The 16,098-nt window shown below is 38.7% G+C and overlaps 2 protein-coding genes across 2 annotated transcripts in view; both read left to right on the top strand.

The window, feature by feature from the left end:
- The first annotated feature begins 6,639 nt into the window (after positions 1-6,639).
- Positions 6,640-16,098, top strand: part of LOC106872546 (uncharacterized) — a 17,724-nt gene continuing 8,265 nt past the window's right edge. The window contains exon 1 of the mRNA XM_089353540.1: positions 6,640-8,404. Coding sequence (XP_089209666.1) covers positions 6,808-8,404 — 1,597 coding nt within the window. The 5' untranslated portion in view covers positions 6,640-6,807. The remainder of the gene's footprint in view (positions 8,405-16,098) is intronic.
- The window catches only part of LOC106880876 (uncharacterized), a 25,423-nt gene continuing 24,395 nt past the window's right edge, over positions 15,071-16,098 (top strand). Inside the window, exon 1 of the mRNA XM_052969007.2 lies at positions 15,071-15,231. The gene's annotated coding sequence lies outside the window, so the exon portion shown is untranslated. The remainder of the gene's footprint in view (positions 15,232-16,098) is intronic.

Raw genomic sequence — 16,098 nt, 5'->3', positions numbered from 1 at the left:
GTGTGATCCGCTTAGGGCGGCCCTTGTTTGGTGGCTGGGCTACCTGAACGGGGCTGTCAATATCGAGATTGGCTGGTTTCAATCTATCGATGGAGACTGTGTCTTGTCGTCCGCCAATTAGTAGTTGGAATGTTTTATTTCCCAGATGTATGACTTGATATGGACCATTGTAGAGTGACTGGAGGGTTATGTGTCATGTGTCACCTTGAATGAACATAAAATTAGCCATACGGAGGTCATTTAGTATGGATGATCTGGGTGTACCGTGTGCCGACATAGGAACAGGGTGCAACTGGCCCATGCTGTCTCTCAGTTGAGCAAAGTACCTTTTGACATCCGGGTCTGACTTCGTATACGGAAGGAACTCTAAAAGGGGCACTGTACACCATTTCCGTGGAGGAAGTGTTGAGATTTTCTTTTGAGGCATTGCAGATTCCCAGTATCAGCCATGGGAGTTGGTCAATCCAATTTGGCCCGTTAAATCTGGTTGTAAGGGATTCCTTCAGGCGGCGGTGAAATCTCTCCACTAATCCATTGGCCTGTGGGTGGTAGGCTGTTGTGCAGTTCATTGTGATTCCGAAAAGGTCACATGTCATTCCACAGCTTTGAGGTGAATTGTGGACCCCGATCGGATGAGATGCTGTCTGGGACACTGAAACGAGCAACCCAGTTTGCAAAGAAGGCTGGCTGTCTTCTTGTGTTTCTGTGCTGCGGAGAGGGATAGCCTCAGGCTAACGGGTGTAGCGGTCTATCAAGGTCAATAGATATGAGCAACTCTGCGAAGGTGGTAGGAGGCCGACAAGGTTGGCATGGCTGAGGCGGTTTATGGTTACTTTAGTGTGTTGATTGAGCTTGGCTTGTTGACAGGGGATGCAAGTCATGGTCCAGTCTCCGATTTGCTCGGCCAAATGCATCACAATCCATTTTCTTGAAAGTTAAGACGAATTGAAGTGGACTCCGGTGAATTTTCCGAAATACCCCACCCACCCCTCCTAAAACACTTTCCCACCAAAAGTTTGTATATTCGGAATCTACATGATATAACATATAATTGTAGAAACTTTCATTAAAAAATATCCATTTTTCTGAAAGTTATGTTCATCCAAATTCGGGGGGGGGGGGGTTCCAGAAATCTGTTATATAAATATAGTGGAGGCGCAATGGCCCAGTGGCTAGGGCAGCGGACACGCGGTTTCGATTCCTAGACCGAGCGTTGTGAGTGTTTATTGAGCGAAAACACCTAAAGCTCCACAAATCTCCGGCAAGGGGATGGTGGCGCACTCTGCTGTATTCTCTCACTCTTTCTTGCTGTTTCTGCTGTACCTGCATTTCAAAGGGCCAGCCTTGTCACACTGTGTCACGCTAAATCTCTCCGAGAAATATGTTAAGGGTACATGTGTGGAATACTCGGCCACTTGCACGTTAATTTCACGAGCAGGCTGTTCCGTTGTTCGGATCAACTGGAACCCTCGACGTCGTAACCTGCGGAGTGCCACAATACACACACACAGATGAAACGAAGAGACATTTGGAAATGAAATGGAGATACATACTGAAATAAATAATATGTCACGAAGGGTTTCCGTTCAACATATCCCCACCAGCAATTTGTTAGCTAACCCTACGCTAAACTCAAGATGCTGAATTTTGGGATCCAATAGCAGAATTAGTCGTGCGATGGATCAAATGTCGAGAGGTCTTCGATTATATTCTTTTTTTTTTTTCTGAGCTCAAATTTTACTTAACTTGTCATCTTTCCAGTGGTTGATAAAATAAATACCAGTTGATTATTTAGGACGAATTAATCGACTATCTACCCCCACCCGTTTGTGTCTTTGTATCAAAAGTAGAAATCAAAATCATCGCTACATTCAATAGCTCTTAGAAAAATGTCAATAGAGGACTAAAGAAATCGGTCAAACTAAAGGGTTTAACCAGGGGGAAAAAAAAGAAAAAACAAATTCTAATAGGTATAAAACAACTAGCTGCGAACGAATATGATGCAAAAAATTCGCGCTCGCGAACGGGGTTGGGGAGAGGGCTCGGAACATTTACATCGTCACACATCACACATATTCGTTCCCAGCAAGTTGTTTTACACCTATTAGCCTATTTTTTTATTATTTTGTCACCGGGTCAAACACTATAATTCAGAGGCCATGGAATGACGATATGTGACGATGTGAATGTTCCGAGTCCTCTCCCCACCCCGCCTTTCGCGGGAGCGCATTAGTTTTTTCATATTCGTTCAGAGTAAGTCGTTTTATATCTATTACACTATTTTCTTTTGTTACTTGGCTCCGGTGAGGCGTCTCGGAACATTCAGGATGTGAATGTTCCGAGGCCTCTCCTCACCTCACCCTCGTTCGCGAGCGCGCGTTTTTTTTCTTCATATTCATTCGCAGCAAGTTGTTTTACACCTATTAGAATATTTCATTTTTTTTATTTCCCACCCGGTCAAACCCTTTAGTTTGACCGGAATCTGGGCTGTGATTCTTGAATCACTGAAACGAAGTAAAGAGTAATTATCAAAATTTAAAAATCAGTAAAAAAACTCCATGACCGATGAAAGGACAGTACAAATTATTCTATTTCATACTTTTGTACAATGATTCTGTTTTTATATGACAGGGCAAATAAAATTCTGCATTGTTTATAATTTGTCTTAAGTGACGAGTAGTTTTGTCTGTACTTCCGGTCAGCCATAACACGCTGTATTCTGATTTCTCCTTGTTAAATCTTATGTTGGACACAGATACTGAGTAGTTGGTAAACATAATGACTATAATGTGAATACAGAAGGAATACGTTACTATACATCTGTGCAATATATTTAATGTAAAGAGAAATACATTATGTTGAGGTAAGATAACTTTGTTTGATGTTTGTTTGTAGTTAGTCTTGTGGTGTGTTACGTGAAGACAGATATTCAGTTTAGTAAGTATTGTTGTGATGCTTTAAATTGATGAGACTGTGTGCTCGGGAATTGAAGTAATTGCTCAGCTGAACGTACTTAAATAGCTAAGAATATTTATATACACAATAGATTATGTGATACGGTGTGTGGTATAACATAATTGTTTATGGCAGTTTACTCTCAGGTAAGTTAAAGGGACACTCACTTGACACAAACATAGAGCTGGGTGGTATGGCTGAATCGTTAGAGCGCCTGTTATGGCCCTTTAGGTCCTGAAATCAGATTCTGTTGAAGCCACCTTGTCCTTTTATCCATCCGTAGTTGATGGAATAAAATCTGGCATTCCGTCGTTTACGACGACGAGGGTTCCAGTTGATCCGATCAACAGAACAGCCTGCTCGTGAAATTAACGAGAGCACTCCACAGACAGAGTTCTCTGGGAGATTCAATGTGACAAGGCTGGCCCTTTGAAATACAGGTACTTTTCATTTTTGCCAGCTAAATGGACTGGAGCAACGTGAAATAGTGTCTTGCTTAAGGACACAACGCGTCGCCGGGAATTGAACTCACGACCTTGCAATCGTGAGCCGAATACTCTAACCACTAAGCTATGCGCCTTCAGTTGATGGAGTAAAGATCAATCACATAGCTGGTCAATGTAATCAACTTAACCCGTCCCCAAATTTGGGTTTCTCATGCCTATGTGAGAAATTGGCGAGTTGGTAAAATCGTTAGCATGTCGACAAAATGCTTGGCTTTTCTTTCAGCTCCTCAGGTTCTAAGTACAAATTCTGCTAAAGTCGACTTTACCTATCAAAAACCAAAGTCTTAGTAAGTAGGAAGGCAGACAAATTACAAATCCCTTCAGGTAGATGGCCCTGCTTGATCTGTAGAAAAGGCATAGGTAGAAACTCCATACGATGTACCTGGTGTAAGCTATGGACTCATAAGAGGTGCAGCAATATCAAAGGAAGGTTAACTGGGAAGATAGTTTTTGTGTGGCAGATGCACAGGTGTAATGAACACTGAAGACGTACAGAAAATAGATTCCATCTCGTGCCAGGGGGAAAAACTAGAAGTAGTTGATAGCTTCTGTTACCTAGGTGACCAAATCAATAGCGAGGGTGGATACTCTGAGAGCATAGCTGCTAGAATAAGAATAGCCTGGGCAGAGTTCAGAGAGCTCCTACCTCTGCTAGTAACAAAGGGCCTCTCTCTCAGTAAAAGGTAGACTGTATGATGTCTCTGTGTGAACAGCTATACCACACATCAGTGAAACATGAGCTGTAACTGCTGAGGACATGCGCAGGCTTGAATGAAATGTAGTTAGTATGCTCTGCTGGATGTTCAATATCAGTGTACATACACGATAGAGTGTAAGCACTCTGAGAGAGAAAGTGGACAATAAAAGCATCAGATGTGGTGTGCAAGAGAGACGACTGTGCTGGTATGGTCATGTGATGTATATGGATGAGGACAACTGTGTGAAGAAGTGTCACACCCTAACAGTGGAGGGAACCTGTGGAAGAGGTAGACATGGGATGAGGTGGTGAAGCACGACCTTCAAACGTTGGGCCTCACAGAGGCAATGACAAGCGACTGAGACCTTTGGAAATATACTGTACTTAAGAAGACTCCGCAAGCCAAGTGAGATTGTAGTTGTGACCGATGTCAATGTTGCATAACTGGCCTGTTTAAAAAAGCAGCCCTCAATCGTTGGGCAATATGCCATGCTTGTGAAGACCTGTTGAACTGAGTGAAATTGTAGTCGTGGCCAATAACAGTGCCACGTAACTGGCACCCGTGCCAGAGGCACGTAGAAGGCATCATTCAAGTGTGGCTGATGCCAGTGCTATCTGACTGACTCCTGTGCCAGTGGCACTAAAAACACCCACTACATTCTCGGAGTGGTTAGTGTTAGGAAGGGCATCCAGCTGTAGAAACCTCGGCAAATGAGATTGGAGCCTGATGATGATGAATTCATTAGCTTCCACTTTTGCTTATTTAAGAAAAATGTATTCTGTAATTGCATATTTATTTCATGGATTTGCTGTTCCATAATATAAAAGTACTTTGAATTGCTATAAATTACTTATGAGAAAGCATTAGCCATTTTCTTTGCTGTTGTTTATTATTTTTTAAAACTTGCTTCAGCTATCATGTCATATGAGAATATCATTTCCTCTTTTTAATTATTCATTTTTTTATGCTTAAAATTGCATTGTAACAGTTTTGCCTTCATCTGTTTCAATTCAGTACAAGTACAGTACAGTGTATCATTTGGCAGGTTTGTTTTTCATCAAAGCGACTCTGCTTTTTACACATTTGCATTAGTTTAACACCTGCATACAAATTACACATAGAGTAATACTGACTTTAAAGCCAAATAATTTTAGAACCAGAAATGCTACAGATGAGGAAAGCTAACAGAAAATCCAGCTATGTTTCACTGGTCCATTTAGGTGTATGCTACAAGTTCCAGTCGTACAGTGGCTGAGATTTCATGAATTATTGCCAGCTCTCATACAGTGCAAAATCTCTAAAGGGGATCTCACGAAAGAGCAGAATTCAAAGGCACTCAACTGATTGGCATAAAATCATTTACAGACATGGCCTCTGGCCCACAGACGTGCTGTCTCCTGTTTTTACTTTTTTTCACTGCTGCTATAACAGCCTCTGCACTATGAAGTTGGCTAGTGTCATGCTATCTCTAACTCAAACATTCCTGACTTACTCAGCCCACCCCATCATCTTCCATGTTGTGTCCAATCTTCGAGGCTTCACATTATTCTCCAGAACATCAGCTTTCAGTGGAACATTAATGGCATCAGTCTCACTAGTTACAGAGAGCCTTTGAAGAGCATTGCCACTGATTTGTTTCCCAGACTTGACAAGTATAAAAATTAAAAAAAAGAGAGAGATAGAGCTGTAGATAAAGTGTACTACACACACACACTTGAATCTGTATACACTTGAAACAGATAGAATATGATCCTAATATACTGGGCTTGCTTTCTTTCACAATATTTCAACTCTAACTCTCTCTATCAGTACCTGAGCGTGGCCATTGCCAGTACCGCCTGACTGGCCTTCGTAGGATTTTCGAGCGAGATCGTTGCCAGTGCCCCTGGACTAGCTCTTGTGTGGGTGGCACATAAAATACACCGTTTTGAGTGTGGCCGTTGCCAGTACCGCCTGACTGGCCTTCGTGCGGGTGACACGTAAAAGCACCCACTACATTCTCGGAGTGGTTGGCGTTAGGAAGGGCATCCAGCTGTAGAAACTCTGCCAAATCAGATTGTTGACTGGTGTTGCCATCCGGTTTCACCAGTCCTCAGTCAAATCGTCCAACCCATGCTAGCATGGAAAGCGGACGTTAAACGATGATGATGATGACATTGTTGTCATTAATTATATTAGTATCTTGTTCATTAATCTCAGTATTGCAAGTCTAACTTCGAGATAGTAAGGCCTGGCATCAATTATTTTAGACTTAAATGCTCTCAACATATGTTTGCATCACACACGCACACACAAGATAACATAATCTGTTACATGCACAATCTTATTTTTACATACTAAGATTTATTTTCTTTAATTGCAGATCAGAATTGTTGAAAAGTTGAATTCTATCAAGATGTCATCATTCAGACAGTGTTAACTGTAATAACCAGTGTGTTGTGTTTATCCAAATTGTTTGACTGTAACAGTGTGATGTAAGATATGTATATTTACTGTAGACAAAATAAGGTTGACATTAGAAGTTCAGAAATATAATTGATTTCTTTGAAGAAAATATATTCCATTTTGGAATTTGTTGAAAGAAATGCTTGTGTTATTGTATTTGTCTTAGAGAAATCAATGTCTGTTAAAGTGTTATTAATTGCATTATGTTTGCAATGGAGAAAAAACTTTACAAATGTGATATTTGTGAGAAAGAATTTTCTCATAATTATAGATTATCAAATCACAAGCGCATTCATACAGGAGAACACTTATATTGTGAAATCTGTGGCAAAGGATTTTCTTTCAAAAGTGCCTTAACAGATCATGTTCGTACTCACACTGGAGACAAACCATATGTTTGTAAGATCTGTGGGAGAGCATTTTCTCGTCGCAATAATTTAGCAACACACAGCAATATTCACTCTGAAAATAAGGTATACCAATGTGATATTTGTGGGAAAAAACTTTCTTGTAGACGTTCTTTAACAGAGCATATGCGTACTCATACAGGGGAAAAACCATATCAGTGTGATAAATGTGATAAATCCTTTTCACGTAGTGGAGAATTATCACTTCACAAGCATATTCACACAGACGGAACACCATACCGCTGTAAATTTTGTGGATTAGCATTTACTCATAAGACTTTGTTATCACATCATAAAGTCATTCACACTGGAAAAGATATATACTCCTGTGAAATTTGTGGCAAAACATTCTCTAGCTGGATTCCTTTTAAACGTCATAGACTTATTCACAATGCTAAAAAATACAAATGTGAAATCTGTGGTAAAGCATTTTCTTGTAATAATACATTATCTTATCACAAACGCATTCACTCAGGAGACAAGGCATTTCAATGTGAAATTTGTGGGAAAACATTTTCTTTTAATTATCGGTTGTTACTTCATAAAACTGTCCACACAGGATATCCGTTCCGCTGTGAGATCTGTGGGAAATCTTTTTTTTCTAACAATTACTTAAAAGACCATAAACGTATTCATACCGGAGAAAAACCACACCAATGCGAAATATGTGGCAAATCTTTTTCTTGTAAGAGTAACTTATCATTTCATAAACGTAACCATAACTTAAATAAATCTTTGCAGTGTAAAATTTGTGGGGAAACATTTTCTTATTCTTACCAATTCTCAAATCATGAATGTAGTCACACAGATGAAAAATATTCCTGTGAAATATGTGGTAAAGAATTTTCTAGTAACCATAAATTGTTAAATCATAAGCGTACTCATGTAAGTGAAAAACCATATGAGTGTGACATCTGTGGGAAATTATTTTCATTCAATTATAAATTAACTGTTCACAAATATACCCACACCGGAGAAAAGCCATACCAGTGTGAGATTTGTGGAAAATCATTTGCATACAATTATAAACTAACAAATCATGTACGTAGTCACACTGGAGAAAAACCATTCAATTGTGATATATGTGAGAAATCTTATTCTACATGCAGCCTTTTAACAGATCATAAACGTAGTCACACAGGAGAGAAACCTTACATCTGTGACATTTGCGATGAAACATTTCCTAGTAGTAAGAAATTATTGCATCACAAGCATCTTCATACAGGAGAGAAACCATATCATTGCGACATATGTGGGAATGGATTTTCTCATCCTTCTGGTGTATCTGTTCATAAACGTATTATCCACGATGGAGTAAAACCATACCCCTGTGACTCGTGTGGGGAAGCATTCTCTACTCGTAGAAAATTATCACACCATAAACGTATTCATACTACAAATTCATCATCATTGTCATTGTCATCATCATCATCATCATCATGTGAATATAAAAATTGTCTTCAGACTGTAGAGAATGTAGAACATTGAAGTTGTGGTTATTTTTCAAAACCATATAAATCTTTTAAAATGTATGGAGGTGAATGTTATTATTAAGTTGTTTGTGTAAACCTTCTCCATTGGTATGGTACTTAATACCACATCTTGCCTTCCATCTGCTCTATTTAACATCATATTTATTTTTTATTAACCTATAACATCATGTGGCCCAGTGGTTAGGGCAGTAGACTCGCGGTCATAGGATCGCGGTTTCGATTCCCAGACCGGGCATTGTGAGTGTTTATTGAGCGAAAACACCTAAAGCTCCACGAGGCTCCGGCAGGGGGTGGTGGCGAACCCTGCTATACTCTTTCGCCACAACTTTCTCTCACTCTTTCTTCCTGTTTCTGTTCTGCCTGTAATTCAAAGGGTCAGCCTTGTCACACTGTATCACGCTGAATATCCCCGAGAACTACGTTAAGGGTACACGTGTCTGTGGAGTACTCAGCCACTTGCATGTTAATTTCACGAGCAGGCTGTTCTGTTGATCGGATCAACTGGAACCCTTGGCGTCGTAAGCAACGGAGTGCCAACAACAACATAACATCATGCTGTCGCCTGTAGCTTCCATAATGAGACAGTAATGAGGCTAAAATATCACACTACTTCCTTTTCTTATTCCTCTCAGTGTTTCTCATTCTATTTTGTTTAAGAGAGAGACCCTCAGACTGGTGAGGTTGACATGCTTAACTTCAATTTCTGCAAGTCACTGTCAGGAAAACACACAGTGGGAACATGTATCAAGTGTTTTACAACTCTGAAGTGAAAGGTTTGAGAGGTAAGTAAAGCAGAGTAAGGATAATCAGAGATGTAGGGATAAGTAGGAGTGATTTCTGTTTTCCTTTTAAAAGATCAGCATCTGTTTTGGTAAGAAAAGAAAGACAAAGAAAACATGCAGTTCAGTGGTGAGTTAGTATATGATAGTTTATCTATCATTCTGATGATCCCGTTAGACATGATCCACAATGTTTTATATGAAGCAGCCGTGCAACAAATAATTGATGAATATATTTCCTAATAAACAGGTTATTTCTAGCCTTATATTTTCTATTATTTAACTCTCTACTGTAAGTTTTTTTTACAAGTAATTCTGCAGTTAAATGTTTCAGTGAAATAACATTTATTTCTGAAGGTCAAAACTTTACTGTTTGCTGAATGTTGCTTGCAGATGTCAGTAGCATAATTAGATGTCATAGCACCAATTAAGGAAAGTGTTTAGTGTTTACAAACAAATTTTATAAAAATGGTTTGGCACTATTAGAAAGAAACCATTTTGCAATACAGATAGTATTATATAAGGACATTTGCTTCAGTTATTTTCCATAAGGTAACTTGATGGACATTCAACTGTTTATATTTCATATTGAGTCAAGGTTCAATTTGATAACAGATTAAATTATAGTTTACAAAGGAAAGGGGGAAAAACGGCAAAATTAAGAGGTTGACGAGAGTAGATTAAAGCCTTTGCAAAGTATTATTTGGTTGTAGATTAGTTAGTTGATCAGATTGGAGCCTGGTGTAGCCATCTGGTTCACCAGTCCTCAGTCAAATCGTCCAACCCATGCTAGCATGGAAAGCGGACGTTAAACAATGATGATGATGTAAATCTTTACATTGAAATTGGCATTTTAACTGTACATTAAAAATTAATTTAACAAAAACACTATCAAATAATCCTTAAAGGATGCTATTTTAAAAGTGCTGACCAGAGGTGTTGCCAGGTTCTAAAGTTGGGGGTGGGGCACAAAAAAAAAAAGGTTCCGTGACACATACCAAACAATTTTTATCTCAGTTCTCTAACAGTGTGCTCAATATTTCATTAGTTATACGTAATTGTATTCTGCATTCAATAATTTCGTATTTCAGTAACTATGTCATTATGTATGAAACTTACAACTACTGATGTTGAAATGACGCCAGTTTTGAAAATCTACTTAGGGACAGTGATCATTCTCCTGGCTCCCCTATTAGCTACGCCACTGGTGCTGGCATGGTTAAAGCACAAGCACGTCTGTGTAGTTAAGAAGTTCACTTCCCAATCATACGGTCTTGGGTTAACTCCTACTGCATAGAACCTTGGGCTAGTGTCTTTTGTTATAAGCCTGAGTTTGGTAGACAAAAACTATATGAAGCCTGCTGTATGTAGTATATATGATGTATGTATGTGTGTTATTTCTTTACTACCCACAAGGGGCTACACACAGAGGGGACAAACAAGGACAGACAAACGGATTAAGTCGATTACATTGACCCTAGTGTGTAATTGGTACTTCTCTGAGTGGTTGGCGTTAGGAAGGGCATCCAGCTGTAGAAACTCTGCCAAATCAGACTGGAGCCTGGTGTTGCCATCCGGTTTCACCAGTCCTCAGTCAAATCGTCCAACCCATGCTAGCATGGAAAGCGGACGTTAAACGATGATGATGATTAACCGACCCCGAAAGGATGAAAGGCAAAGTCGACCTCGGCGGAATTTGAACTCAGAACGTAGCGGCAGACGAAATACCGCTAAGCATTTCACCCGGCGTGCTAACGTTTCTGCTGCCTATATATGATGTATATATGTGTGTGTGTGTGTGTGTGTGTACCTGCACACACATTTGTGTGAATATCTACATTCTGCACTTGGCATGCTAAAACGTTGAGCTACAAATGGCCATGTTTGTTGACACGTTACCAAATTGTTCACTAGGTCTGTACATGTAAAAAGACGAATATAATGAGAACTTCTTTTGGAAAACAAGGGATGGACATTTAGCCGCAAAGCTGTTTCAGTATAGTATGTGTTCATCTAACCGTGATGTAAAACAAATGAAGATTGATATTTTAGTTATAATTACGAAAAACTTAACTTTATATGCTGGAGGGCTGTTAAAAGATGTTGCCTGGAATCATGGAATCTAAACACAGTCGAATATTGTAGTTCTGCTTACACGCACATTTATATACAGGGCTTCTTTACAAACTAGTGTCCTTATGTTGAAGAATCTGCATAAACGGTTAATTACTGATTTATCAGTTAAGAGCTGGATATAACTGTAACTTCAAGAAACTGAATTACAGGCATGTTACTCAGCGTTTTATGTTCAGTGAAGGTTTACAACTAATTTGAATTACAAATTTGGAAGACCGGGGTTTATTTTTACATACATCCATGTTGATTAGAACAGGGGTTTTCAAACTGTGGTCCACGGACCACAGGGGGTCCGCGGACAAATTTGATTTTATATATGTTTTTTAATCGATTTCTTTTAATTGACAATGAACCTATTTGTTAAATACTGTTAAATAAATAAATGTAAAAATATATGTTATTTTAAGCAAATATTTATGTATAAATTTCATAAGCGTTTATAAGGGGGTCCCTAAGGTAAAGCCTGAAATATAAAGGGATCCGCAAGTCAAAAAGTTTGAAAACCCTTGAATTAGAACAATGGAAATGAAAAGGAATTTAGTTCATTTAAGTTTTCTACTACAAGGGAGACTACTCTTGTTTGCACAGAGGTTATAACCACTGACAGGAAGTAAAAATGAAAAAGGTGTGCTAGATGGTTGTAAATATATTGTGAGGGGGTGGGAGAGGAGAGCTATCAGGATAAAAGCAATAGGGGAGGGATAGAAGGAAGAGATAATGTAAGGAAGGAATATGTGTGAGAAGAGGGAGGTAGGGGTGATATGTTTGAAAAGCACTAAGATGGAGAGATAGGTAAAGAAAATGGTACGGAGAAGTGTACTAAAGTGAGTAGTAAACCTCAAAAGGGAAGGGAAGAATAATGAGGACTTCATAGCAAAACCATTTATACACCTCATATACCCTGCCAAATCTGATTTGGGAAGAATAAGCAAGAACATTCTGGATAAAATAATACCAATCGTCAAGGAGAAATTGAACGTCAACTTGTGATCCTGTACAGGTGAAGTTCTAACATGGTTCCATTTCTTTATCAACAAAAACTCTTCTTCATTCCTACATTTCGATAAAAATAACTACTATTCATCTATTTCTCCCAAACTTCTAAACCAAGCCTTCCTTCTAGCTAGGAATCTAACTAACCTAACCCCGCTAGAACTTAACATAATTCTTAATGCCTGTAAAACTCATTTCTTTCGAGGACAAACTTTGATGCCAAGCCAACCACTATAACAATAGCAATAACTATAGCAAATTCTTTGACATTACTATGGGATCATCTGACTCCAACCTCTTTGGACTGTACCTGCTCCATCAGCTCTGAATACACTTCCCTAACATCATAGGTCTACACAAATTTTTCTCTAACTTTTGAAAACCACTAATTTTTTAGATGTCACTTTAAACTTAGAAACCTCCTAATACTCCCCATATCACAAACCCAACCAGTATCTTAAGTACCTAAACATTAATTCCAATCACTACAAATCCACCTTTGGTAATATAGTTAAGGGTATCTCAATTCGTATATCTAAACTATAATCCACTGAAGAAATATTCAATAACCATATCCCATATTACAACTAAGTGCTCGCTGCCAGTGGCTTCTCCCAACGAATAAAATGTATCTCTAACACTAGGCTCAAGCAACATATACCTCAAGTCATATCACAACAGACCATACATACACTATATTAGAACCCCGGGGGAACCCAGATTAAGACAGCTTAGACCCCATACGCACACATATAATACTAGGTTAAAAGTTAAAACAGTTAACGATAACGGGCCATATAACTCCCCTCTAATTTCCAAAAATATAGATTATACTACTCCTAAGCAACAAAAAAAAAAAAAGTGAAGGATACGCCATTCTATGGTATATACCTCCCTTCTCACTAAATGTTAGGAACTTAGCCAAATCCTTTTTTAATATATGAGACTTCAACTTCACTCATCAACATAAATATTACTCTATTTTAATAGATCTACTTTAAAGCTACCTTACTCTTCACCGCCCAAATTTGAGTCTATCATAGCAGCCTCTAATAGACGAAAACTCTCTGTTATCAAAATATACACTGTAACGAACCCTATACTTTAGACCAGAACGAAATCCCAACCAATCCTACCCCAACTACAGATAGGATAAATAATAACAACGATAGAAATAGCAATAATATTAGTAATAATAATGTTAATAACATAGGCCATTTTACTCACCTCTCCTTAGACAACATTACTTCCGCCATTCCCGAAAATAATCCCCGCAATGCATTACCATGTAACTGCTGCCCTGGGACCATTTGCCCTCTACAAACCCATTGCAGGAGGTCTAAAGTAATTTACAAATGCACTGTCCTCAACATACTACACAATTCTAAAACCATATATATAGGATCAACTATGAATTTTAAACAGCGATAGAATGTGCACCGCTGTTACGGGGACATAAACACACCAACATCGGTTGTCAAACGATGGTGGTGGTGGGACAGACAGACAGGCACACGCATGCACACACACACTCAAATATCTATATCTATATATATATATATATATATATATATATATAATATATATATAATATATAATATGGATCTTGCATGTATGAAGTGGATTCGATTCACTACATATATATATATACGACAAGCATTCAGTTTCTGTCTACTAAATCCATTCAAAAGGCTTTGGTCGGTCCGAGGCACTTGCCCAAGGTGTCACACAGTAGGACTGAACCCAGAACCATGCGAATGGGAAGCTAGCTTCTTATCACACACACACACTGCGCCTATCATGTCAAAACAATTGAAAAGGAAAATGACAAGAAGGTAAAAAATGGTATTTGTGCAATTACCTTCTCTTCTTATTCACATCGTTTATTAACATTGTGCCAAGCTACGTTTTTTTAAAATTACTGTTCATTGTTTACTGATAGAAACATTGTATTGAATAGTGTACATCTTTACAATGACAAAATCGATAAAAGACAAATTTTTATCGATTCCATTTGAATCTATCAAAGACAAGGAGGGAGAAATAAAAGAAAAGAATCCGGGTTAATATGAACGAAAATCAGTAACGGGTGGGAGCAGCAACAATGGAAATGTAAAAACTTTTACGTAAACGAACAAGTGAGTGAGAAAATATAGCAGTAAATGGGTGCATATCAGTGAGATTTGCTCCTTTACATTAATTTTTCATTTTTACTCAGTGTCGTTGTTTATTGTGGAGGCGCAATGGCCCAGTGGATAGGGCAGCGGACTCGCGGTCATAGGATCGCGGTTTCGATTCCCAGACCGGGCGTTGTGAGTGTTTATTGAGCGAAAACACCTAAAGTTCCACGAGGCTCCGGCAGGGGATGGTGGCGAACCCTGCTGTACTTTTTCACCACAGCTTTCTCTCACTCTTACTTCCTGTTTCTGTTGTGCCTGTAATTCAAAGGGCCAGCCTTGTCACACTGTGTCACGCTGAATATCCCCGAGAACTACGTGTCTGTGGAGTGCTCAGCCACTTGCACGTTAATTTCACGAGCAGGCTGTTCCGTTGATCGGATCAACTGGAACCCTCGTCGTCGCAAGCGACGGAGTGCCAACAACGTTGTTTATTGGAAAGGGGACGTAAAACTGTTGGAAAATTCTGTATTTCCGGTTTGTTGTTTTTCTTCGTATTCTGAATCTGTGTTGGATCAACGGTGAATATAAAAGCAGTTGTTGTATCTGTGGTTAAGAGTATTTAAGTGGTACGTAGAAAAGATACAGAGTGAAGTTCAACTGTACAGAGGTTTTCAGGAGAGGAACTGATGATACATTGCGGTAAGTTAAACGTTTGTTTGGTGTTTTAATGTTGGGAGTGTACTGTTTGTTGACAGTTTGTTCTATCTGCCAGAAACAACAACCAAATCTCCCTCAAATCACATGCTATCATCTAAGAAGGTACGCATTCGATAATGTAGTCTTTGACACACTGGGTTCGGAAAAAACTAAGGATGGCTTGGTCAAAACTGGGACAGTTTAGGTCAGAGCTAAGGTTGGCCTAAACGACAACTGTTGTTATTTAGCTGGAGGTTAGCTCTGTTCTAGCACACCCATGGTCAAATCCAGGACCATCTGCGTCTGTTCTTTATATATAGAGTACTTTAGTAGTACATTATCTAAAGTGTCCTAATATGAGCATGTCGAGAAACCATCGAGAGGTTATGTTTACTGTTGTTTTGTGTATTTCGGTGGTATTTTATGTGGAGAAAGAAAGAGAGAGCGCTTTGGTGTCGTTCGACAAGATTGGACTGAGTTATGTCATTGCATTTAGTATGCGGCCTCAACATTAATTTGGTTTAATTTTACAACCTTGTATTGATATTGAATATTTCCTATTTTGATAACATTTTATTTTATACATGTTATGTGATATTTATCATCTGGCATGGAATGGTTATTTAGTGTCTGTGTACTTGTTAACAGCCAGTTTTCGGTCTGTTACTCCACAGCAATTGGCACACCCATTTATCAAATCATTTATAGTCTTATATTTATTTTACTTTCGTTTCTTGGTTTATGATAATTTGGACAAACGTTTTCGTAATAGTGCCTTTTGAACGGAATATTAGACCGTAGAAGGGCAGGTGAAAAGAATATTTTTTTCCTTCATAGTTTTTCGTATATAACAGATAGTAATGGTTCTGT

The sequence above is a fragment of the Octopus bimaculoides genome, chromosome 6 (genome assembly GCF_046866305.1).
Source record: "Octopus bimaculoides isolate indiv1 chromosome 6, ASM4686630v1, whole genome shotgun sequence".
NCBI lineage: Eukaryota > Metazoa > Mollusca > Cephalopoda > Octopoda > Octopodidae > Octopus > Octopus bimaculoides.
This window is presented reverse-complemented; position numbering and strand designations above follow the sequence as displayed.